At 38.5% G+C, this 24,891-nt stretch overlaps 2 protein-coding genes across 6 annotated transcripts in view; both read left to right on the forward strand.

Annotated features, from left to right (window-relative positions):
* The window catches only part of LOC134211708 (plexin-B), a 177,741-nt gene extending 164,133 nt beyond the window's left edge, over nucleotides 1-13,608 (forward strand). Inside the window, exons 14-15 of one of the 2 annotated variants that reach the window (XM_062688856.1) lie at nucleotides 13,360-13,403; nucleotides 13,513-13,608. In XM_062688856.1, coding sequence (XP_062544840.1) covers nucleotides 13,360-13,376 — 17 coding nt within the window. In that variant the 3' untranslated portion in view covers nucleotides 13,377-13,403; nucleotides 13,513-13,608. Of the gene's footprint in view, nucleotides 1-11,920; nucleotides 11,950-13,359; nucleotides 13,404-13,512 lie in introns of those variants that run through there. The other variant, XM_062688857.1, reaches the window with a different exon arrangement.
* Nucleotides 1-24,891, forward strand: part of LOC134211710 (mitochondrial glutamate carrier 1-like) — a 153,129-nt gene that overhangs the window by 119,210 nt on the left and 9,028 nt on the right. The window contains exons 3-6 of one of the 4 annotated variants that reach the window (XM_062688858.1): nucleotides 11,921-11,998; nucleotides 13,360-13,403; nucleotides 13,513-13,647; nucleotides 14,962-15,111. In XM_062688858.1, the coding sequence (XP_062544842.1) occupies nucleotides 11,921-11,998; nucleotides 13,360-13,403; nucleotides 13,513-13,647; nucleotides 14,962-15,111 (407 nt within the window). Of the gene's footprint in view, nucleotides 1-11,920; nucleotides 11,999-12,341; nucleotides 12,439-12,873; nucleotides 12,970-13,359; nucleotides 13,404-13,512; nucleotides 13,648-14,961; nucleotides 15,112-24,891 lie in introns of those variants that run through there. The other 3 variants (XM_062688860.1, XM_062688861.1, XM_062688859.1) reach the window with 3 other exon arrangements.

Raw genomic sequence — 24,891 nt, forward strand, 5'->3', positions numbered from 1 at the left:
ACGTAGACGCGCCTCTGTACCCATCCCATGCAATACTCCAGTAAAATAATAATAATTAATACTAACTTTGTCGGATAAAGGATCCCCTAAACACACGTGATACCTTGCGCGCCACGACTATCGCCATTTACAATTCCAACAAGAATTTATAAGAATTATAATAAAAATACATAATTATGTGGTATAAAAGATATTTTAGTTACCAGATAAAGATTGTCGCTTCGGTTCCCTTTGTTCTGCTGTCCGAAACATGTGTGGTACCTAACTGTCAAATCGTGTGTATTTTTCCTTCATTGACATTTAGATCCCCTATCCTCGTTCCGGAAGGGAGTGCCTGAGAAAATCATCGGCCTCATCGAGGCACAGTACGAGGCCTTCTTGTGTAGAGTGCTGCACAATGGTGTCTTGTCCGACCCTATCCGGGTCGTAGCTGGTGTGAGGCAAGGATGTATTCTATCACCGTTACTGTTCCTCATCGTAATCGACTAGATTCTGGTAGATGCGATTGGCCGTGAACCAAACCGCGCGGGCTGTTATGGCAGCCTATAACCATGGAGCACCTAAATGACTTCGAATTGGCGGATGATGTTGCACTCCTCGCGCAACGGCGCTCTGATATGCAGAGTAAGCCCAACGACCTTGGCGAGCGCTCCTCTTCGGCAGGTTTAGTAATCAACGTCAACAAAACCAAATCGTTGGATGTAAACACGGTGACTCCTTCCAGTTTCACAGTAGCCGGGCAACCAGTGGAGAATGTTGAAAGCTTCCAATATCTTGGTAGCCAAATGGCGTCAGACGGCGGTACCAAGATTGACATAGGCGCACGGATCAAGAAAGCAAGGGCTGCCTTTGCGAGTTTAAGAAATATCTGGAAAAACAGGCAGATAAGTGTTCGCACCAAAATACAAATTTTCAACTCTAACGTGAAATCTGTGCTGTTATACGCTAGCGAAACATGGTGTGTATCAGTGGAGAACACTCAACGGCTGCAGGTGTTCATTAACAGATGCCTTCGGTATATAATTCGGGCCTGGTGGCCTCACAACTGGATCTCAAACAACGAGCTCCATCGTCGTTGTCACCAGAGGCCGATAGCAACAGAAATTCGGGATCGGAAGTGGGGCTGGGTCGGCTACACTCTACGTAGGGGCGGAAACGAAATCTGTAAACAAGCATTAGACTGGAACCCAGCGGGACATCGCAGCAGAGGCAGACCCAGAGGCTCATGGCGGCGAAGTCTCAATAAAGAAATAAAAGAAGTCGACCGAAATCTAAGCTGGCAACAGGTTAAAGCGATAGCCGGGCAACGCTCAGGATGGAGATCTTTCAAGTCGGCCCTTTGCACCACCGGAGGTGTACAGGATCCATAAATAAATAAATAAATCCTCGTTCCGGATGTTCCATACAGCGACGACAGCGACAATGTTTATCTTGCAACTAAAATGTCTTTTTGTGATATGCATTCACATTAAATAGGGATATCTATAGTTAGTGTTAGATCCTCTGTCTCCAAACGAACTATCAAACGTGTCTCCAAACGAGCATGACAAGTTACGATTTCAATGAAAATCTCACGTTAACCTTCCTAACGTGTTCGGGTCAATATGACCCGAATCTCACTTTCAAATTGTTATAGCTTTTAAACGCACCAATGTGCAGGTCTGAAACTTCTTGACTTTTCCTATTTCGTGGAAAACTATGTTCCGGAACGTTGAACTACTTTGTACGACGTTCATGAAGGGTTAAAAAAAAACTCACACTTACGGTGTTCGGGTCATATTGACCCGGATTTGACTTGGCAATATCTCGGGCATTTCACAGCCAAATTCACATGTTTATATACCAAAATAATCGTTCGCTCATAAATTTTCCGAAACAGACCTCAGATTGTTGATCGGCCACACCTACATCCTGTAATCGTCGGAGGAAGGATCGTCAGTTGGCCACTTTTACATGGGCGAAAATTGCACACAAATATCGCGAATAAACGATTTTATTGTTGTTTTTCTCAGAAATGTACATAATACTATTTCAGTAATGATGAATCGTGAATGCTGACAATATTTCTACAGATGTTCTAGGTTCTCCAAACCATTCTGGACTTTAGAGCCCTGGTCTACCAAACGAAACCAATAGCAATCCATGTTGCCCATACATGCCCTTAGAGGCCATGCGCATAATTTATGATCTAGATATGTCCAAACCGTCCCGGGCAGAAGCCATGAACAGAATAACAAAACATGATGTGGACTTGATTGATATAAGAGATAAAAGAACAGGCAACAATATCAAAAATTTGCACCGAAATATCATTTAAATATCAAGATATGCTATGGATAAGAACAAACTAATGGCACTTGATATCGATCACTTATTACAAATAACATATCTTGATATCCTCATGATATTTTAGTGCAAAATATTGATATTGTTGTCTGTTCTTTTATCTCTTATATCAATCATGTCCATATCTCATTTTGCTATCTTATCAACATTTGATGTTATTGAGCTATTTTCGTCTACTCGGGGTATGTTCTAAGTTCTCCAAATCATTCTGGAGTTCAGACGAAATGATCAACCAAGATTACTGGGCTCGATATCAAGCCAATAACAATCAATATAGGTCCAAGCCAATAACAATCCATAGAGGCCATGCGCATGATTTGAGATCTAGATATGTCCAATTCGGATGTTCTAAGTTCTGCAAATTATTGTGGAGTTCAGACAAATAGGCTCTGCTGCTGTACTGTCGACCTTCTGCCTTTCTCTGCTTTGTTCTCTCCGAGGCAGCCAAGTTGGTTGCGACGAGACGGACGCAATGAGAAAACAGAACTGTGCAATAAAAAATCCTATTCGACTAGATGCTGATGTCATATTACAAATTTGGATACAGTACTCGTCGATAGAAAATCCTTCCGCACGCGATGGCATATGAGCAAATCAAACCACCTTCCTTTTGCCAGTGGAGATGTATCAGCTTCCACACTGATATTCTTCCCTCCCCCTTCATACGGGAGCTTGGCAGAAGAAAGGTCGTGCGATATGTGCCATCACAAATGTTGCTCTCCGCTCGCTTTCAAATCGACTTCTATAAAAACATTCTTCATGCCTGCCGTATCCTAACGGAACTATCAATTCTATACTTTCGCCTCTTATTCTATCATGAACATGTACGTCTAAGTTCCAAACAGGATGTCCCAAGTTTTCCAAACCAGGTCAGCTGGGCTCCATTCAAAGACAACAGCAACCCATACAAATCCTAGAAACCATATGCATGATTTATGATCTAGATATGTCCAAACCGGATTTTCTAAGTTCTCCAAATCATTCTGGAGTTCAGACGAATAGGTCTACCAAGACCACTGGGCTTGATATCAAGCCAATAACAACCCCCATACAGGCCCTTTAAGGCCTTGGGCATGATTCACGATCTAGATATGTCGAAACCAGATGTTCTAAGTTCTCCAAATCATTCTGGAGTTCAGACGAATTGATCTACCAAGATTACTGGGCTTGATATCAAGCCAGTAACAACCCATGTAGGTCCTTAGAGGTCATGCGCATGATTTACGATCTAGATATGTCAAATCCGGATGTTCTAAGTTCTCCAGACCAGGTCAGCTGGGTTCCATTCAAAGACAACAGCAACCCATACAGGTCTTGGAACCCATATGCATGATGTATGATCTATATATGTTCAAACCGGATGTTATAAGTTTTCCAAATTATTCTTGAGTTCAAACCTATTGATCCACCTCGTCAGCTGGGCTTAATTCAAAGACAATAGCAACCCAAACATAGATATGGAGCTCAAATAGGCCCTTACAGGCAATGTGAATTATTTACGATCTAGATATATCCATAACTAGTCGACCCGGCAGACGTTGTCCTGCGTAGTAGGCGGAAATGCGCGTTGCGAATGCCCATGCAAAATTTCCATACGAATCTTAATTTTAGTTTTCCACGATTCACTCAACTTAACTCGTGTTTTTCGTATGGGGAAATATCATATAAACCCGTCGGAAACGATAACGAACATATCTGCTGAAAGAATGAAGCAAATCCATCCAGCCGTTTTCGAGTTATGCGGATACGAACACAGACCATTTCATTTTTATTATATAGAAGATATGTTCAAGTCAACTATGGTTGGTATATAGCCTATAGCAATCTATTGGCTATTGCGCTCAGAGACAATGTGCATGGTTTACGATTTATATCTGTCCAAATTGAATATTCTAATCTACTCAAATCATTCTGGAGTTTAGACCATCTGGTTTACCAAAGCAACTGGGCTCGATACTTATCCAATAGCAATCCATGATGTTCATATAGCCGGCTTGAAGCCATGCACATGATTTAGGATTCAGATATGTCCAAATCGGATATTCTAAGCTCTTCAAATCGTTCTAGAATTCAAACCATTTGGTCTATCATATCAATTGTGCTCGGTACAAAACCAATAGCAACATATGGTGCTAAATATTTAAATCACTAAAGAGTTCAGATGAATTGATGTACAAAGTAAACTTGGAACAAAACCGATAGGAACCCAATATATTCAAGTTACTATCGGCAATGCTTACAGTTTACAATCTTGGTTCGTCCAAATATGATGTTTTGAGCTCTCAGACTATCGGATTGGAACATATCTAAATTGTGTGCACATATGTACACCCGTGTTCAGATTCAGAATAATAGCAGCGAGAGCCGTTTTTCATATAAAATGGTAAACTTTGGAAAGCTGTAACTTTGTACCCCGATGATCGATTGAGCTGAAATTTTAGCAGTGAGCTACACATATGTTGAAATTTACACATACTAGGTAACATTTTTTTTTTTCGAATGACGCGTACAAAACTACGCAATAGGTCAAATTGTTCAAATTAATAGGGGTTTTTATTTTTGATATATTGGCCAATTCAATTGTCAAATTCTACAATTTGTATTTTTTTTTGTCTCGCAGCACTTGAATTCAAATTGATAACATTCCAATTGATTGGTATCTTGGTTTCCTGATATTTCCAAAACAAAAACTGCTATTATTTTGAACAATTTGACCTAGTGCGTAATTTTTGAACGCGTCATTAAAAAAAAATGTTACCTAGTATGCGTAAATGTCAACATATTTGTAGTTCACTGCTGAAATTTCAGCTCAATCGGTCATCGGGGTACAACGTTACAGCTTTTCAAAGTTAACCATTTTATATGAAAAACGGCTTCCGTTGCTATTATTCTGAACACAGTGTATGGCCTTCAGAGACCTAAATGGACATTACAACTTGCTATCGGTTGTGTACCTGGCGTTATTGGCATGGTGGACTATTTGGTCTTAACTGCAAAGACCTGGAGGATTTAGAACGTCATATTCCGTAATTTCTAATCATCAACCTTCTTCTTCATCTACTTCTTCTGCTTCTCATTGGCATTCCATCCCTTGGGTGTTCCATCTCTTGGGTGTTCAACCATGCAGATAATAATCGAGGACCTGATAAATAAGAAGGAGTCGTTATCGATTTTGTAGCGAGCATAGTTGACTTAGTAGACCAACTGGCCTGAGCTCCAGACTGATTTGGAAAACTTATAATATCCGATTTGGACATATACAAAATATAAATTATGCGCATGGTCTCTAAAGGTCTATGGGGACATCATGGTTTGCTAGTGGTTTCAACTCGAGCCCAGTTGACTTGAAATATCTATTGGTTTAAACTCCACAAATCCTGGCCTGGCTAGCTATTGATTTTGTACCGACCTCAGATGTCTTCGCAGATCAATTTGTCTGAACTCCAGAATGATTTGGGCAATCTAAGATATCCGGACATATCTAAATCGTTAGTCATGCACTGACCTCCAAGCTACTGTATGGATACTATGGGTTGCTATTGGCTTTATATCGTGCCTAGTTGTCTTGGGTGACCAATTTGTCTAAAATCCAGAATGACTTGAAGAATTTAGAATATCCGATTTTGACATATCTAATCCGTAAATCATGCACATGGCCTCTTGAGGTCTGTAAGGACCCCATGAGTTGCTATTGTCTTTCTATTGAGGCCATTTGCCTTTGTAGATCAATTTATCTGAACTCCAGAATTATTTATAGAATTTAAAAAATACGTTTTGGACATTTCTAAATCGTGAATCATGCACATGGCCTCTGAGGGCCTGTATGGACACCATGAATTGCTATAGGCTTTGTATCGACCACAGTTGTCTTGGTAGACCAATTCGTCTAAGTTCTCCAAATCATTCTGGAGTTCAAGAACATACGGTTTGCATGTATCCATGGTTTGCTATTGGCTTTGTATTGAACCCATTTGACTTGGCAGACCAATTGGTCTGAACTCTAGAATGATTTGGAGAGCTATGAACATCCGGTTTGGACATATCTAGATCGTAGATCATGCATAAGGCCTCTAAGGGCATGTATGAACCCAATGGGATATTATTGGCTTTGCATCGATCCCAGTTGTCTTGGTAGACCAATTCGTCTGAACTTCAGAATGATTTGGAGAACTTAGAACATCCGAATTGGGCATATCTAAATCGAAAATCATGTCCATGGCCTCTAAGGACCTATATGGATTGTTATTGGCTTGATATCGAGCCCAGTAATATTGGTAGATCAATTCGTCTGAACTCCAGAATGATTTGGGGAACTTAGAACATCCGGTTTGGACATATCTAGATTGTGAATCATGCACAAGGCCTCTAACGGCCTGCATGTGTTGTTATTGGCTTGATATAGAGCCCAGTGGTCTTGGTAGATCAATTCGTCTGAGCTCCAGAATGATTTGGAGAGCTTAGAACATCCGGTTCGGACATATCTAGATCGTGAATCATGCACAAGGACTCTAAGGGCCTGTATGGTTTGTTATTGGCTTGATATCGAGCCCAGTAATCTTGGTATATCATTTCTTCTGAACTCCAGAACGATTTGGATATCTTAGAACATCTGGTTCGGACATAGGGGAACTGTTCCGATCTCCATCTCACTGTACATATATCCATCTCATCGCTAAACAAAGAAATACAGCACCAAATTCGTCGCTTCTTTTCGTCAACATGCGTGCTCACTGCTGAAAAAAATCACAAAAATAATAAACAAATCAAATTCCTTTCCATTCCTTTGTTTTTGATGGGATGGAAATAGGAGCTATGAGATGAAGTGGCGAACCGTTCCCCTATCTAGATCGCATTTCATGCGCGGGGCCTCTAAGGACCTATATGGATTGTTATTGGCTTCATATCGAGCCCAGTAATCTTGGTAGATCAATTCGTCTGAACTCCAGAATGATTTGGAGAACTTAGAACATCCGGTTTAGACATATCTAGATCGTGAATCATGCACAAGGACTTCAAGGGCCTGTATGGGTTGTTATTGGCTTGATATCGAGCCCAGTAATCTTGGTATATCATTTCGTCTGAGCTCCAAAATGATTTGGATAACTTAGAACATCAGGTTTGGACAAATCTAAATCGCAAATTATGCGCATGGCCTCTAAGGACCTATATGGATTGTTATTGGCTTGATATCGAGCCCAGTAATCTTGGTAGACCATTTCGTCTGAACTACAGAATGATTCGGAGAGCTTAGAACATACGGTTTGGACATATCTAGATCATAAATTATGCGCATGGCCTCTAAGGGCATGTTTGGGCAACATGGATTGCTATTGGTTTCGTACCAAGCGTAATTGACTTGGTAGACCAGGGCTCTAAAGTCCAGAATGGTTTGGAGAACCTAGAACTGTAGAAATATTGTCAGCATTCACGATTCATCATTACTGAAATTGTATTATGTACATTTCTGAGAAAAACAACAATAAAATCGTTCACTCACGATATTTGTGTGCAATTTTCGTCCATGTAAAAGTGGCCAACTGACAATCCTTCCTCCGACGATTACAGGATGTAGGTGTGGCCGATCAACAATCTCAGTTTCGGAAAATTTATGAGCAGACGATTATTTTGGTATATAAACATGTGAATTTGGCTGTGAAATGCCCGAGATATTGCCAAGTCAAATCCGGGTCAATATGACCCGAACACCGTAAGTGTGAGTTTTTTTTTTAGCACTGTAGGAAGGTTAAAAAAACGAACCCAACCAAGCTTTCGCTCGTATAGATTCTACTATCTATAGATACAGTCAAACCTCCATGAGTCGATATTGAAGGGACCATCGACTCATGGAAATATCGAGATGTGGAATAGGAAATTCTTGGGAAGTTGTTTGAAGTCAAAACCCCCTTGGTGGGGGCCGAGCTATCCGAATCAGCTTTCTCCAACTCGTATACAAATGCGATAAATTTGTTTTCATGGCTTGTTATGATTAGAAGAGGTTTTTGCAAGGATTGTTGCCTCTCTTTTATCGTTATTCATTATATATTGAGAGCGATTTATGCAAACCCTGCTGAATACTTAACACCTAGCATCAGGGTTTGCAGAAATCGCTCTCAATGGACTCTCAATCCTAGACTGAGGAAACAAACGTTAAAACACCCATTCTACTAGCCGTACTCTTCTACAAATATGAAGAATTGTCTGAGTAAATTTCGAAGAATACTAAATAATAATTTTCGTAAATAGCTACAAATTTGATGCTGAACTTCCAAACAATTTTATTTATTAATTCTAAAGAGCTTTTCTTGGTAATTCCGAAGATTTCTCGGAATTTCAAAGCTCCCGTGGAAAATCAGAAAAATATTTCCAATTTTAGGAAAAAGTTATAGAATTTTAAGAAGAAGTTCATTAGATTTTTCATGCGAATTTTAAAAGATTTTTCCTTTGTAAATAAAAGTCTATTCCGAAAAAATGTATTTTTTTTGAAGATGCGTAATTAAAAAATCGCCACGCCGATTCACGCCGCCGCCGCCGCCGGCTAAAATGGCTTTCGGCGTGACGCCGAAAACGCCGCCGCCGGCGACCAAAATTCTGACAAACGCCGCCGCCGACGAATATCGGACCGGCGCACACCTCTATTTGAAGGGACCATCAGAGTAGCCCAGAAAATATTTTTTTAATATGGCATAATTTGCTTCCATGAGTCGATATCGAGTCATGGAACATCGACTCATGGAGGTTTGACTGTATATCTATCGCTTATAACATCACTCACACTCACAAAGGACTTTAATGAAACACAACTTATTAGTTTGATCGTGTATTTCAGAATGATCTTCAAGTCACTGTCAACGTCTAGTTCATGTCTAGGTCTACTATGATCAAGTATATTATTACTACATTTCGGCCATCCTGATCAGTCAATGCCTTCATTGTAAAGCGAATCATTTAAATTTTCATGTGTTAAATTATCAAGAGATAACCATAATTTCAAGACACGTGGATTCTTTTTCGCAAATTTCATATCAATTTGACCATTTCGAAACATGTGCTGTGCATATAGCCAAGATATTTAACAACAAAATGGTTTTCGTACGGCCGAGTTGCCGAATAATATGCAATTAATTGAAACCAATAGTGTTTCTTTATTTCATTCAAAGTCTTTTCAATTCCAATATGACCCATATTATCATGACAAATTCGAATAATCTTATCAACCATCAACTTTGGAATACCAACAAAATTTTATCATCAACTTTTCTAAAAAGTATGCCTTTTCTCAACTCGAAATTAGGAAAACTACTATTTTCTAAATGTTGTTTAATATTTTTTATCTTATCATCTTGCTCTATTTGTAAGTCATCTACCGTGCACGCACCCAACTTTGCGCAGCTCCTAACTTTGCGCATTTTGCGGTTATTTTTGTAATATAATGCGTTTAAATTTAATTTCGATATATAATTATAACTTGTCAGCACAATATACATGTTATCACTACAGTGCATGCATTTTTTCGCTGTTAAATGACACATTTTTCATTTTAATACTCGAAACTTGTACTGAAAACAGTGAAAATGACCAAAATGGCGTGTTTTTAGCACGAATGACAAGTGACGGTCTAACCGAAAAACTGTATTTTTTGTAAATTTTTACATTCGCTGACAACTGATTACACATGGACCCAATAATTATAATATTGTTGAAGCCATCTCATGAGAATGTGGTTTGTTATTTACAAATTTTTGTTAAAATATATGATGCGCAATGTTAGGAACAATTTTTCAATACAGTGTACCTAATTTTGCGCATAACTCGTATTTCTTCGATATTTTCAACATTTATGATATACCTCGTCGGAATAGGGTTTACGCAAAAAAGAACTTTTGTTTGCTGTGGCCAATGTACATAAATGAGGCTGTACATACACCAACAGACGTGAAAACATACTAAGTATGTCGAATCATAAGAAAATAATGCTGGGCATCCTCATATTCTCAAACTTGCTCAAATATGCCTACAAATGGAATGAACATGAATTGTAATAGCTGTATTAAATGAAAAAATAAAATTTAGATGAAAAATTGTATGATAGACGCTTGCTTCGTGTTAGAAATTTTCCAAGTTATGTGCGCAAAGTTAGGCATATAATAAGGGGTCTGCTTTGAAGTTCAATTTACTATTTATTTTAATTTTTTGTACCAAATTTAGTTCTCAAACAATAATATGATAATAATACTACAGCATGAAAACTATTTCAGGCAAATAGCTACTTTCTGAATGTTGTACAAATTGATTCAATTTTGCATTTCCTTAACTGCGCAAAGTATGGTGCGTGCACGGTATATACAATTTTTCTTTGTTCGTATTTTGTCTACACAAAGCATCAACATCAAGTATATTATTACTACAAGGACACTCTCAAAATGCACGCAACACAACCGTTTGTAATTAAATTCCTCCTAGATTTTTTTAGAAGAGTTTTAGAAAAAAATCCGAGTGCTTTCCCGTGCATTTTTTTTTTTTCAAATATCGTCCTTCGACTTCATCTTTTTCCTTATGTAACCTTCATTCGCCAATTAATGTCTAACGTACAGGGTAGATGTTGAGAAATTATATACGATAATGGTCATGTAATCGGACGATTATTACCCACTTCTCTCTACATTTATTTTTCTATTTGTATACATATATTCACCGCACTACAGGAGGTCGTGGGTTCAATTCCAGGCTCGTCCGTTTCCTACTTTGTATTTCTATCTTAGTTCTTTACATGTTTCACGTTCTACCAACGATTCCTACTGTTATAACAGTTGATTCAAAAGTATAAGATTGCTAATGTCGTGCCTGTTCGCGTGACTAACATCTAGGTTACTTTGACCTGGCATCCAACGTACCGGTACTACAAGTGTCAATCCGATGTTGGTGATGGAATTAAACAAGCACTAATAATAATTTGGCAAACTTATTTAAATGACTACAGCGCCACTAGCGTTCTAGTACTTATGATTCTACTGTTATAACCTTCCACACAGTCCCAAAACCTCCCGTGGCACCTATGAGAAGTCGTAGAGTTCTCTGCATTTTTCTTAATTAGGTGTCCAATAAACCATCCTTCCTGTTCCTCAGCATTCGCAAGGACGTGGCCAGGACAGATCTCGACTATTGGAGAGAGCGTTGCTTCCATCTAAGAGATATTGATTAGTCCCAAATCAATATCTGTGGTAACGGATGAAAGTGATGCTACTCTTATACAATAGTCTTGGCTTGTACCACCTACGAATTTGTGCGCAATGCTAATGCTAATGCTAATATATATTCACCGCACCTATTCCTAAGTTTTGATAGGGCAGGTGAATTGCACAACTCTCAATCGAACTCAGGATTATTTTTGCGATTCAGTAATAAACTAAGGAGAGCATAGATAGATTCTTAGATTCATAGATTCTTAGCTATTTACCGTAAATCCGCTACCCACCCTAAGGATTCTAATTGAGTGACACCTATATGTTCGAACCTAAAGCATATTTATCTTATGCAACAACCTTCAAATGTATTCGGTGTATTTTATTCATTTCAGACACAAACCGGTGAGGTAAAATTTTGGTCGATGAGGCGGTTTTTGCAATCATCATTTGAAAAGACATTATTTAAAAAGGTATTTATTATTGTAAAATTTCTTCTCGTCTAGAATGAAAGATCTACATTAAATTGATCTAGGTACAGCAACCTTCATTCTACTATAATTATGATCGAATATTAACTTAACTGTTAGTGAGTTGCTATTACCATGAAAGAATGCGCAAACTGAATGCCCTGCTTGGTTGAGGATTTTTTAAAAGCTGTTCTAGAAAACGAAGTGTCATAATTCGGTTGGTTCGCTTCTCCTATCAGCTGTTCTGCTATTCGAATCGAATGCGGAGCAAGTGCTAAGAGCTAGTAGTAATTCGTCTTCGGGTCTGATGTGAAGTGTTCAATATTTGCTTGAGTTCGGTTTCGGGTGTCCAATATCTGTCCTTTACGCATATCATTTTATTAGGGGACAAGTGATTGGCCTAGTGAAAATTACATTCCATTTCCCAGAATCGTATAAAAAATGTAAGTTGTACTTTTTTAATTAATCATAATCGCTTTATTTTAAAAGTATCTTCTGTGATAGTGGATGTTGATAATGGGTTATCAACCCATTCACAAACTAGATCGGCAATGATCCAGCTATGTATCAATATTATTTTATGACAATTGGAATTGATTGTCTCCCGCGATGACACCCACTATGAAGAAGAGATTGCTTTGAAACATTCGAAGCTAATCGTTTCAATTTGATAAATAGGCTATCTTGGTACTAAGTGAACCTGCTAAGTGAAGATTCGGCTGATGTTTGCGTTGTTGCTTTGAGCATGTTTCGCTTATTTTACGTTGGAAAGTCACATGCATATTTTTTCATATGCATGAAATTATAAATAGCTGTGCTCAAAACAAAAACTGGCGTCTGCCAGAAAGTTTCGATTTATTATTTCTGATAGATACCTACCTGGTCAAGGGAGACAAAGCTAAAATCATTAACTAAGTTAATCGAAGTGTATTTTAGTCAATTTTAGCATAATTAGGATCTAGATTTTTAAACAGGTTTGTGACCTTGTATCACAATGATTTAGAGACACAAAAAAGTGGTTCAATCATTATTTGCAAAGGAATCCCTGTTATGTAATAAAAACTATTTGCTAGGAAACACTTCAGTGATGATATGTGCAATATTCGTCCCCCAAAATATTACACCCAATTAAGGCGTTGTTAATCAAATAATATCAAGTGATAATATGTTGTTTTATGTTTCGCTATCAAAGAATACACATTTGAATTGCAGTGTTCATATATGAATATTGATTGGAATTTGGGTTTATCAACCTTATTTATTTTTCAATAGTAACATGATGTTATATATACCCGTGATTGAATAAACATTTGTTATTTGCCGTACCTACATGTAAAATAGATGATGTATGTTTACTTTTCCAGATTGCAGACATGGCTAGTGCTTCTGCCGACACAAAACAGTTTCCGTAAGTTATTAGCACATTTGTTCAGCATAATACGTTCTGTTGCCATGCTATCAACTCTGTATTTTTATCAGATCTACCGGCAATTGATTTGAAATGTTCTTCTTTTCAGCCTTGTCCCTAAGATTATAAATGGTGGTATTGCTGGCATCATCGGTGTTTCGTGTGTTTTTCCTTTAGATTTGGTTAAAACAAGACTACAAAATCAGCAGGTTGGCCCAAATGGCGAACGAATGTACAAATCGATGTAAGTATTATTTTAAGCTTCCAGTCTTCAGTAGTAGTAGTATAGCACTGATATTATTGCTTAGTGTGAAAACCATTAATCTTTCAGTAATTAATAAACAAAACATTTATGCTCAAATTAGTATAAAAAAAATCTATTTCAATTTTTTTGATGGGCTGCCCGCTTATTCAATTTTATTCGATGTCCTGATGCTCTGGACAAAATTTCAACTAAACCCATTGGAAGTTTATATGGAAAATGAATGAGAAAATATAAAAAAAAACTGTAATTTGGAGCTAGATGACACAGTTCACGATGAAGCACTAAGATACTTGATCAATTCTTGCAAAATTTAGTACAGATTGTTATGCTGGAAACCGCGAGATTACCCGGCGAAGGTATGAACATTTCTCTAACGTGGTTTGAGCAAATTTCTTTTTTTACATTAGAAAAGTAATGAATTTACCCATACAACACTTCAATAAAACGCTAATAACTTTAACTGAGCTGCCTGTAACCGCATATCAGTCCCATATGAAGAAAAAGCGAGATCGAGAAAACGATCATTTAGAATGTAGAGAGTGAGTGCTAGTAATAGACCCATTAACCCATGCGCGATGTTGTTTTAAAACAACAAACCAAACATTCGTTTAATGTTAAAGATTTTAATGGTTGTTTACGTTAAAAATATTTTCGTCGATTTCTGAAAAAAAACGCATTGCGCCTTTGAGGGTTAACAACTGAAATTTACTTCAGTCGCTCCGCTGCCTATTATGGTCACCCGGGCATGATACGCAACGTCGAGTTCGTATATATACGTATTATGGTCCCCCCATTTGATAAACATGTTCCATTCCCACATGTGCCTATTATGGAACCCCTTGTGGGCTAGTAATGGACAATTACAAATTAGTTAATATAACTAAATTGGTGCTCCCTGGTCCGATTGTCGTGCTATCGTACTTTTCTGTACTAAGAGTTCTAGACTAGTTTTATTGTCAAATTGTAAAAATGTACATTTTTATCGTGAAATTAGAACACAAAAGTTGGGAAACATGTGATTCGACAGAGAAGAAACAAACAATTACATTTACAATGGGACTAAAATGCGGTTACTTTCAAGATGGTACAAAAATATATTTTCGATGTTTCTTCATACATTCTTCCATATAAACTTCCAATGAGTTTAGCACCGCCCAAACGTTGACCAATTTGGCTGAAATTTTGTCCACAGCATCAGGGTATAAAATAGAATGGAATAAAAAAATCGAAAAAGTATTTTTTGAGCCACCTTTTAATGCACATACTTATCACAAATTTATTTTTATATTTTAGGTTTGATTGTTTCAAAAAGACATACAAAGTGGAAGGATATTTTGGAATGTATCGTGGTTCTGCCGTCAATATTTTACTTATAACTCCAGAGAAAGCAATTAAACTAGCTGCTAATGATTTCTTCCGACATAATCTCAGAACAAAAGATGGGTAAGTAATAATACAGTTTTAAATTTGTTTATTACGTTAAATGTTCTAGCTTAGTGTACGATTTATTTTTCTTAAGTTAAGGTGATTTCAAATTCACCACACGGTTTTCTACTCCTACTATCAAAAGTTCAAATCTAGCGTAATAATTTTCGTATGATGCTGAAATCAAAGTCGATTGTTTAGCATAAGTAACCAAACGATCTACGGATGTTTCATCCCCATGGGCATTGTAGTTCTCTCAATTCGTGCCCTTGAAAAATCACTAGAAAAAGCACGTGGTTTCCAAGATGGCCGATTTGTGGCGTTGTTGTATAACCACCTTAAAAGGAGATAAAAGTGTATCTTTATATTGAATACTAGAACTTGCCACCCACACTGTTATTATTTGCTTATTTAAGAAAAGCTGTTATTACTTACACAGTCAGGTCAAGGTTATTGTTATTTTTATACTCAACGCAACCCCGGGCCGTGGCGAATCTGACACTAGGCAATACGTTTACACTGCTGGCCTTAATTTTCAACGCGACGATTACTATATCAAACTTATGAAATTAATGTGAACTCGACTCGTGAAAAACTTATTCCAGGTTATCCAAGGCTTGTGATGGACCCTTGTATCAACTCCAGTCGTTTTTCCCAAAATAAGCAGATATTTTTAAGTTCATCAAAAGTAATTGGGTGAAAACAATTAAATCTACGTGTTATTCTTGTTATATACTCAACGCATCCCCGGGCCGTGGCCAATTTACGTTATATGACACTAGGCAATACGTTTAAACTGCTGGCTTAAATTTTCAACGTGACGATTGCTATTACGAACTCATGAAATCAATGTGAACTCGAGTCGTGGACAACTTATTCCAGGTTATCCGAGGCTTGTGATAGACCCTTTATAACAAAGGAACTTTCCATCCACTGACTGGTAGGCTCGAGCGTCCCGTCCTCTGCTTCAGACCCATAAGGGGTCCGAAACAGTTCAGTTTCAGGGTATTAAACTTGTGAGAGAATAAAAGATAGAGGAGGAGAATGTGGAGCGGCTTGTTGTCCGCTTCCGGCTCTAGCAACTGCTATGAAACCTATTTATTAGAGAATTGTTCGTAGAGATAGAAACGGTTGTGTTATTCACATGATAGATGTTCAGACAATTCGGGATCGCTATGATAGAGTTCGTTATAGTTTAGAAACTTTTCAGATGATTTTTACTTATGGTAGAAGGGAAATGGTTGAAATTCGTTTTCTGGTGATTGTCGAAGAAGCTATGTAGATTGATATGATAGAGGTACGTGCAGTTTGGGATTAGTATAATCCTGTTGGTTTTAGTTTGAAAAAATAAAATAGAATGGGGGCAGACTGGAGAGAAGGTAATGAGTCCGGATTGAAGAATAGAGGAGGAAAGTGTGAACAGGCTTGTTGTCCGCTTCCGGCTGTAGTGTACAGCGTAGCAAGGCTAACCCAGATTAATAACGTAGCGAACGATAACCCTCGCACGTTGAACCTGTGCTTTGTTTCCATCCGAGATAAAGCACCCTTCATTTCGGTGGCACCTTGTCCTCATGTAAAACATGTTATTCGTCACCCCCCGCTGATAGCCACTATCGAAAGCCTTCAATTACCTGTTAGCAATGCTCATCCCTCTTCTGTTTCCTATAACTTTTCAAAAGCCGACCACTGCAGTATCGCGAACGTGCTTACTAGCATTGACTGGTTAACCGTTCTTGACCCAACAACGTTGAAAGCTCCGCTCTAACTTTCTCGCACATCTTGGCGTATGTAATTGACCGACACGTGCCAAAGAGATCACAGAAAGGATCGCACCCTCCATGGTTCTCGACTGAACTACGAAAAATGAAGTCCACTAAGAGAGCAGCTTTTAGAATTTTCTCAAAACATCGAACGCTACCTCTAAGAAACCATTATGTGAGGCTTAATCATGAATACCAACAAGCATTCCGGCAAAGCTTTGCACGATACCAACGAGATCTTGAGCTCAAATTCAAATCTAAACCAAAATCCTTCTGGAACTACGTCAACGAACAGCGCAAGGAATCCGGGCTTCCATCGACAATTAATTTGAATGGTGAAATCGCCTTAACTACCCAGGAAGTTTGCTGCCTATTTGCCGAAAAATTCGCGAGCGTTTTCAGTGACGAAAGGATGAGTGACAGCCAAGTCTCTATCGCAGCAGGGAACGTTTCCCTAAACAACCAGTCTTTGGGTGCAATCAACATCGATTATGACATGATCCTGAGAGCCGCAAATCAGCTAAAATCGTCAAATAATCCCGGACCTGACGGCGTATCGGCCGTCTTCGTCAAAAGGCATATCGAGGCTCGTTCCACTTCTTTTCTTGTTCAGATCATCAATGGTATTTTTCCCTCCTGCTGGAAGTTTGCACTAATGTTTCCAGTCCACAAGAAGGGAGACAAACGCGACGTGAACAACTATCGAGGGATTACGTCATTGTGTGCCGTCTCGAAGCTGTTCGAACTCGTCATTATGGAACCACTGCTTTCACACTGTAAGCCACTTCTTAGTGATGATCAGCACGGATTTACTGTCGGTCGCTCAACTTCCACCAATTTACTGTGCCATGTGAAGGACCTCGGCGTGATCTTAGACTCGCAACTAGTATTCAAGCAACACATCTCATTCATCGTCGACAAAGCATCCAGAACTATGGAATTTATCTTCAGAGTTGCGAAGAATTTCACCGACATATAATGTTTAAAAGCTCTATATTGCTCCCTGTTGTCTGGAGTCCGGCTTACAACAACGGTGCTGAGAGAATCGAATCTGTTCAACGCCGTTTCCTTCGATTCGCGCTTCGTAGGATACCTTGGCTGGATCCGTTTCGCCTACCGAGTTACGAAAGCCGATGTCAGTTGATCAACTTGGAGATACTTCGCTCAAGGAGAGATGTCGACGAAGCCATTAAGATCGCCGATACCCTGCAGGGACGAATCGACTGTGGAGCTATGTTGGAACAAATAGACCTGAACGTCCAGCCACGCATGCTCCGTAACAGCCATATGTTGAGGCTGCCTTTTCGTCGTACAAATTATGACATGCATGGAGCTATTTGTGGCCTACAGCGTGTCTTCAACAGAGTCGCATCACTCTTCGATTTCCACGCCACACGGATCATGTTACGCCGAAGATTTTCATCGTTCTTCGCAGACATAAACAGACAATGACTATGCTTGTTTAAATGTTTTATACCTATTTTGTATTATCCCTTGACACCATCTTTTAATGTTCACTTTTTTCTTTTTTTTTTTTCAAATACTCTACATCATTGGGGCCAAATGTAACCTGTTGATGCAACAACAATAAAGATAAAGAACCTATTTATTAGAGGATAGTTGTTTGTAGAAAGAGAAACGGCTGTATTTTTAGACATGATAGATGGTCAGGCAGTTTGTAATTGTTATATTAGAGACTATAATTGTTTGGAAACTTTTGAGATGAGTTCGAAATACGTGCAGTTTGGGATTAGTATGATCACGTTGGTTTGAGTTTGGAAACATAAAATAGAAAAGGAGGGAGTAGGAGGGGTGAGGGAATAAATACCTATACATTTGACGCCTAAAAATAAAAATAATTAAACTGAATTAAAATAAATCGATTAAATTTTACACTTTTGGTTGAATTTGAGTTAAAAATGTCTTCCAAGCGTGTCCATCAAATTAAGTAATATTACGAGTACTGATCACCTATGCTACTAAAAAAGATCGTGATTAAAATGGAGGTTAGCCGATCAGTCTTCTTTGCGTCGGAAATAGCGTATCCCAACGATGAAATCATCGTTCTGGGCGACTTCAACCTTGCAGGAGTCGCGTGGGTTCCAACTCACAACGGTTTCCTACGCCCTGATCAGGAGCATTCCTTGTTTCACCCGTGAGCTCTCAGGTTGCTGGATAATTACAGTACTGCAACTTTATCTTAAGTTAATTGCATCGTGAATGAGAATGCTGGATCTGTGCTTCGTCGGCGGTCGTTACACCGCTCCATTTATTTCCACTGCACCTGTTCCTTTGGTCAAGGCTGCCCCTCACCATCCATCTCTAGTAATTGGAGTTGAGAATGATGATGTTCATGACTATGTTGGTGCTTCCATGGCTGTGTCTTATGTTTTTCGCACGGCGAATTATTGCAGTATTGCCGAAATGCTGTCTAACTTGGATTGGCAGAGTATCCTCAACCCGGCCGATGCAAATATCGCTGCACAAACTTTTTCTCATGTCTTGGCATATGTCATTGACAGACATGTTCCAAAGAAGATTTCCCATACCGACTCTCGGGTTCAGTTGATGACAAATGACCTTCGTTCGTTGGAAAGGACAAAAAAGGCCGTCCTGAAAAGGTTCACAAGGTTCCGCACTCTTCCCTTGAAACACCATTATGCTAGGCTGAATCACGAATACAAACGGTTAAGTCGTTTATATTTTAAACGTTACCAGCGGAGGATACGGCAACGGCTTAAATTCCATCCGAAATCCTTTTGGAACTACGAGCAGCGTAAGGAAGTAGGTCTTTCATCGTCCATGGTCTACAATGGAGTCATGGCTGTGGTAGTAGCGGATTGTGTTAAAATAATAATCGAAAATATGAAATGGAAGCATGAATTATTTGAATGAGATTTGCATTTCTAAATCGAAGCAATCGGCGTTCGAATAGTAGGCGCCCATTAGCACACGAATATGAGCTCGATTGACAGAACGAAACAAAGAAAGAGAAGATACTAATCCGAATATTAGGTACATCGTCTATGTATCACTAGAGCCACTCGTTCTGTCAGAACATACTTGTGAGTACACAGAGCATGATAATTCAGATATTCGACGGATGTCCTAAGGATATTCGCTCGGCCACGACATGGCGCAGTCGGTAGGATAATTGAAATAGGTACTAGATCCAAAAAAGCTCGTTTCTATGAAAAACGACCACAAAACAAATGTCATTTGGGAGCTGTCGTGGCCGAGCGAATATCCTTAGGACATCCGTCGAATATCTGAATTATCATGCACTGTGTACCCACAAGTATGTTCTGACAGAACGAGTAACTCTAGTGATACATAGACGATGTACATTGCTTCGATTTAGAAATTCAAATCTCATTCAAATACCCGATTATTTTAACACAATCCGCTACTACCACAATGGCGTCAACTCAACAAAAGATTTGTAACCTATTCTCGGCCAAGTTTGCTAGCGTGTTTGTCAATGAGCGCCTCTCCAATGACTCCATAACCAGCGCAGCGGGTAATGTACCCTTAACGAATCAAACGCTAAACGCTGTCGATGTAAGTACAGATGCCATAGCTAGAGCAGCCACGCGGCTAAAAACGTTGTACAAATCGGGACATGACGGTGTTCTATCGGTTTTCCTAAAAACGAACATTTCCTGCCTTCTGGATCCACTTCATCGAATCTTTCAGCTCTCTCTTTCTAATGGTGTATTTCCGTCCTGCTGGAAGACAGCTGAAATGTTGCCTGTGTACAAAAAGGGAAGTAAGCGCAATATAAATAATTATCGAGGAATCACGTCGCTATGCGCTGTATCGAAGTTGTTTGAGCTGGTCGTCATGGATTCTCTAAATAATCACTGTAAACATTATATCAGTACCGATCAACATGACTTTATGGAAAAACGTTCCAGATGTACGAATCTACTGTGTCTTACATCATACGTTACAGACAGTATGCTTGCTTGTGATCAAACAGATGTAATTTATACGGATCTAACTGCAGCATTTGATAAGTTGAACCATAGCATTGCGATCGCCTAGCTTGATAGATTGGAAATTGGAGGCAGCCTGCTTGCATGGTTTGGTTCGTACCTTACTGAGCGCCAGCTAACAGTTACTCTAGGCGATTGTCGCTCGGAATGGGACATCTGGGATCGTTGATATTCCTTCTCTACTTCAACGATGTACATCTAGTTCTAAAAGGACGCGATTATCATTTGCAGATGATCTTAAAATGTTTTTGCCAGGGGGAGAAGGCGGAGCACTAAGGGGTAGGGCCAACATGTGCGACATCTGGATTTGGTTCTAAACTGTAAACAACAGTGTTAATTCTCTACCACCTTTTTGTTATGGCGAGGCAATTTTTATGCACACTTTTGTTTTCGATATTATATCGAAATTAAACACTCAATCTTGCAGCAAATAACCCGAAAAAATGCTCGATCATAACTTTTTCTCGAAAGAAACAACCGATTACCTTCAACTACTGCCTGTTCGGAACAACTATTGAAAGAGTGCACTGTGTGAAAGATCTCGGTGTTTTATTGGACTCCAAACTGACATACTCGGATCACACATCATATGTTGTCGATAAAGCATCCAGGTCTCTTGGATTTGTGATCAAAGTGACAAAGACTTTCACAGACATCTACTGTTTGAAAACTGCTCTGCGGTCTGGAGTCCAAACTATAAAAATGGTGTCGAACGCATCGAATTCGTTCAACGTCGATTTATACGGTACGCACTCCGCAACCTTCCCTGGAGAGATCCGCTACAACTTTCTCGCTACGAGAGCCGTTGCCAGCTGATCAGCTTAGAACCTCTGTGTATCGGAAGGGATGTATGCAGAGCATTAACCGTAGCCGATATTTCGCAAGGAAGAATAGACTGTGACACTCTTCTGCGACAAATAAACATCAACGCACAACCCCGACAACTGCGGAGTAACCTTATGCTAAGACTTCCTTTCCATCGCACAAACTATGGACTGCGTAGTACTCTCCATGGTTTGCACTGTTTGCAGCGTGTTTCCAATAGAGTGGCGTCGGTGTTTGATTTCCACTTGACGCGAGATGTCCTCCGCCGGTTCTTCACATCATTTTTCACCGACCAGAACAATTGACGCACATAGACTATAGTTAATGTATTTGTGATTGTATTGTATTTTAATCCTTGACAATGTTTTTAATGTAGTGATGTGATATTGTATTTATAGATTTTTTTAACCATCATTGGGACTGTATCAAGTCTGTTGATGTAATAAATAAAAAATAAATTAATTAATTAATGCACCGAATCGGGGACCTCCTAAACCGTACTATACAACGCAGAGTTTTCCTAATCATTTGATGGCAAAAAAAAACAAAAAAAAAAGTAAAATAGAAATAAAATAAAAACAATCCAACAAAATTATAATATTTAAACTAAATTTTACTATTTTTGTCGCACATGGGCCAGCAAATCTGAAACCCATTTTAAAAGTCTAACTGAATTGCCCTATAGTAGACCCTGAGGGTCCATAATGAGAAAAGATTCCCTATAGTCGACACTCATTTGATTTTCATTAAACTGCTGTTTCGGACGTTCTTCTTCCCTATGATGGACCCCCAGGAAAATATCTATACCACTGGACACTTTCGTGTTTATTTTTATAGAATTGGCAAAAATCATTTAATTTTACTTTCACATATTTCCAATGCATGTAATCAAATCAAGGACTATAGGTAGGTTCTCCTGATAGAATTTCAGGTAGCAAAATGTTGACATTAGCACAGTAATAATGCAAAATGGCTGAAGGGTCCACTATTGTACTTTTGGGGGTCCACTGTTGGGCACTTTACCTATACAACATAGAGTTTTCCTAATCATTTGAGAAAAAAAAAACAAATAAAAGTAAAATAGAAATAAAATAAAACAATCCAACAAAATTTATAATATTTAATTAAATTTTACTATTTTTTGTCAATAGACCAGCTGTCTGAAACCGCGTTAAAATGCCAGCCAACAATTGCCACCTCCCCCGTAAAATAATAATGTGCTAACTCACTAATGATACAAAGATTTAAATGGAGTTAGGCATTGTTATCATTTAGCACCGTTTCAAAATTTAGCACCGCCTACTGTTGAACTTGGTACCCACTGCACTTTTCTTTTCCCTGAATCCACAAACCATTACGCATTATTTGTTTTTCAACGAATATTATTAGAATTCCGTGTTCGAGGCAATCAATACCTGTTAGATTCACTAACTATGTGCATATTTAGCACAGGTGATGCATTACAATCGTATATACGTTTTAGACGCAAAAGATCAAAATTGTACCAGCTGTTCGAGTTGTTCAAAGTTACAAATTTATGCTCAATTAACTTATTGGTACTTGATTTCCCGTAATGCTGGGTAGACACCTTTACATGATGTGTTACGGGGTAAGATCTACCACGGTCATATTGCTAGCTACAGGCAAATCCTGACCTAACGAATACCTTCCCAATATCCAATCCGTGGTACTTATGAGGGTATCGCTCAGTCGAGAGCCTCTCTTTAAGTATCTCATCAGAGATCTGGTAGAACAGACTTGATTTATTGGCGCACATGTATGTGAAAGTGTGTCTTTTATAGCAAAAACAAAAACGTAAGTATTAACTGCTCATTCTTATCAGTCAAAAAAGTAATATGACAGTTACACACTTTTACTTATGCCGCGGAGGCCGTATAATTTCTAATGCATAGAAATATATAAAATATATCTAGTCTATGTAATAAAAATGAAATGGTCTGTGTTCGTATCCGCATAACTCGAAAATGGCTGAATGGATTTTCTTTATTCCTTCAGCAGTTACGTTCGTTATAGTTTCCGACGGGTTTATATGATATTTCCTCATGTAAAAATTATTAGTAAAGTTGAGTAAATCGTGAAAAATTTAAATTAGGAATCGTATTGATATTTCCCATGGACAGTTCACAACGCGCATTTTCGCCTACTATGCAGGACAACGTCTGCCGGGTCCACTAGTCTATATAATAAAAATGAAATGGTGTGTGTTCGTATCCGCATAACTCGAAAACAGCTGGATGTATTTTCATCATTCCTTCAGCAGAAACATTCATCATAGTTTCCGACGGGTTTATATGATATTTCCTCATGTGAAAGGGATGAGTTACGTTGAGTAAATCATGAAAAACCAAAATTAAGATTCGCATCGATATTTCGCATGGGCAGTTCACAACGCGTATTTTCGCCTACTATGCAGGACAACGTCTGCCGGGTCAACTAGTATACTATATATATATATATATATATATATATATATATATATATATATGTATATATATATATATATATATATATATATATATATATATATATATATATATATATATATATATATATATATATATATATGGTCTGTGTAGTCTATGTTCGTATCCGCATAACTCGACTGGATGGATTGTCTTCATTCCTTCAGCAAATATGTTCGTTATCGTTTCCGACGGGTTTATATGATATTTCCTAATGCAAAAATTACGAGTAAGGTTGAGTAAATCGTGGAAAACTAAAATGAAGAATCGTAAGGAAATTTCGCATGGACAACAACACTTTCGCCTACTACGCAGGACAACGTCTGCCGGGTCGACTAGTTTTTAATAAAGATTTTTCGTACGGTTTTGCAAAAATGTGTACGAACCCACATGTTTATATGATTATTTAGATCCTCTAAAACGCTTGTAGGTTATGTTTGTAAGCAGTATACGTTTTGAGTAAAAATTATAGTGATGTGGCGTCCTAGGATATTTGTTCGTTTGCACAAGGAACGATTTCGATGTAATCTCTATCGTTATTTATTATTATCATGCGTGCTCACTAATGAAAACATCAAGCTGAATATGTGTGCTATACATGTGATAAAGAACTTCTATTCAATTCTTTTACCAGCAAATCTGGCGAATCTATTCATTCAGCTGTTTTTGACGTGCCTGCACAACTACTTTACAGCATGTTACACATTTTTTTCTCAATCTTTACTAAACCAT

Source organism: Armigeres subalbatus, chromosome 2 (assembly GCF_024139115.2).
Source record: "Armigeres subalbatus isolate Guangzhou_Male chromosome 2, GZ_Asu_2, whole genome shotgun sequence".
NCBI lineage: Eukaryota > Metazoa > Arthropoda > Insecta > Diptera > Culicidae > Armigeres > Armigeres subalbatus.